The sequence below is a fragment of the Galeopterus variegatus genome, unplaced genomic scaffold (genome assembly GCF_000696425.1).
Source record: "Galeopterus variegatus unplaced genomic scaffold, G_variegatus-3.0.2 Scaffold1046, whole genome shotgun sequence".
Classification (NCBI taxonomy): domain Eukaryota; kingdom Metazoa; phylum Chordata; class Mammalia; order Dermoptera; family Cynocephalidae; genus Galeopterus; species Galeopterus variegatus.
This window is the reverse complement of record NW_007727157.1, coordinates 92,048-94,393: the sequence shown is the minus strand read 5'-3', so window position 1 is coordinate 94,393 and position 2,346 is coordinate 92,048. Positions and strand designations below refer to the sequence as shown.

The window sequence follows — 2,346 nt, the reverse complement described above, 5'->3', positions numbered from 1 at the left end:
GCTTGAAATTCTTAGTTCAATTCCAGGTGATTCACTTTAAAAGAACATTGTTAAATTGGAGTTCACTGAAAGGAGAGTTGGCATTATGCAGAATGAAAATAGCGTGTAGAATATTATTCCTGGGATTTAGTGTCTCTGCCCAGTTAGACAATGTGAGCATTTTTTTATTTTATTTAATTTTTTAATGATTTTTTAAAATAGTGTTTGAAGAATCTCTGGTAAGGGATTTTGAATATCTGTCCTGTTCTATAGCTTTTTGGGAAATGAATGAAAAGATTTGGTGTAAACTGTTGAAGTCTTTGCCTCCGCTAATTAATTGCATCAATACCACAATATTTATTAAAAAGTAGGAAAACTGAGGCCCAACAAGGTGGCCTTCCAGGGTCATACTTGGAGATCCTCTTAATAAATAAATATTTAGATTATGATTTTATATTTTGCTAAGAAACTTTTAATCTCCTTACTATAATAGATTGGCAAAAGCCTTTTATTCCCTATAATCTCAGTTTTCCCACCTGTAAAATCAGACACTTGAACTGGGTGGACTCTGAGTTCTTTTAACTCTAACAGCCTTTGGGTAGTTACACTGTAATTCAGCAGCATTTTTTCTGTTCTTGGTGTTTCCCATTGACAGCCTCTCTTTTCTCTTAACAGGCTAGAAAATGTTGGAGAAAGTAAAAATGTCCTTAATGACATGCAACATGAAAGGGAAGATGAAGATGGCCTTTTTACACTCTAACATGCTACTTTTTCTACGACTGAGGACGGGGGCATGACACTTGGAGTGTCAGAATAAGTCTGGCAATATTTTAGTTTTTATATTTAAAAAAAAATTTCACCTATTCCATTGGTGTCATTGATCCAGTCTTGCTTTTGGTTTCACAAACTCAAGTTCCTTTAGAGACCACACCTTCTCTGCCTCATGCTTTAATCATCTCTGTAGAATTGTTGCTAAGTGATCTTTCACACTGTCCTTGAACTCTTTTAGTGGAGGAGAACTTGCTCCCATACCCAATCGAGACCATTCATCTCAGGGCAGTTCTGAGATGAAGAAATATTTAAGACAAAATCTGTCTTCAGATAGCGTCTGCCTGTTGGTCCTAGCTGAACNCACTACCCTCGTTGCCTTCATTTCGCATGTGTGTTTCTCTTTTATGTGCAGCTTTCTGAGTTCATTCATTAATAATACAAGGAAGGACGCAAGATCACACCATAATTTTGACTCACTTCCAAAACTCCTACATTTTCTATTATTTTCTTTTAACAATTGAGTATATTTAGAGGTGACCTTAGTGTCACATCTTAATTCCTGTTTGGAATTTTGGAAGTAATTTTGGAAACAGCTAAGAGTTCATAGGAACAAAATGTGAATGACAAGGACAATCAACCAGGGACAGTACATTGGTGTGACAGTAAGACACTCCAGTAAGTTTCTGTAAATATAATTCATGATAATATGCTCCTCAATTGGAACAGGTTTATTTTAAAACTTTAATATCTACCAGCATGAGGAGCCCTGGGAGACAGATCAAAGCAAACAGTTATTGAATGAATGAATAAAAAAAAAAAAATGTGCCTGAGTGAGAGAGCTTCTGGCTGGGTAGAAATGTAGAAAGTAATCCAGCTCTGAAAGACATTTCTCTGAAGAAATGACTCCTGGCATGTTTAGGGTAATAGCAGCATTTATGGAACAAGTGCACGGTGCTCCCAGGTAACCATNCTGGGAGACAGAGCAAAGCAAACAGTTATTGAATGAATGAATAAAAAAAAAAAAAATGTGCCTGAGTGAGAGAGCTTCTGGCTGGGTAGAAATGTAGAAAGTAATCCAGCTCTGAAAGACATTTCTCTGAAGAAATGACTCCTGGCATGTTTAGGGTAATAGCAGCATTTATGGAACAAGTGCACGGTGCTCCCAGGTAACCATCGGTGGATTTCTACTGTCTTGATGTTACCTTTAAGAGAGAAAAAAATCAGTGTCTTTACTTGACTGGTGCAGCCTACAGATTTCTTGCCCTGTTAGTTCACATAACACTGATTCAGCATTTAATAAAAATCCCTCTGACCTGGGCCCTTGGAAAACAGCTGGCGCAGAGCAGCCTGCTTTCTGGCTCATTCTGTCGAGCAGAGTAGCAGGTTTGGCCCAAATGATGGAAACAACTAGCAGCAGATTGGTGGTTTTTACTTTTTTTTTTTTTTGGCGTGATTTGTCCTGATGTTAGCTTAAATACTTTAAATACTGATAATCACTCTGACTAGTGTACTAAACTCAAACAGTTATTTAGAAACTGAGGGGGGAGTCAATCTAGAGTCAGGTTCAGGGCCTCAATTTCCACATCTGGAAAATGG

The 2,346-nt window shown here is 37.5% G+C and overlaps 1 protein-coding gene across 1 annotated transcript in view; it reads left to right on the top strand.

Annotated features, from left to right (window-relative positions):
• The window catches only part of TIMD4 (T-cell immunoglobulin and mucin domain containing 4), a 43,686-nt gene extending 42,841 nt beyond the window's left edge, over positions 1–845 (top strand). The window contains exon 9 of the mRNA XM_008574428.1: positions 655–845. Within this exon, the coding sequence (XP_008572650.1) occupies positions 655–739 (85 nt within the window). The 3' untranslated portion in view covers positions 740–845. The remainder of the gene's footprint in view (positions 1–654) is intronic.
• The last annotated feature ends 1,501 nt before the right edge of the window (positions 846–2,346 follow it).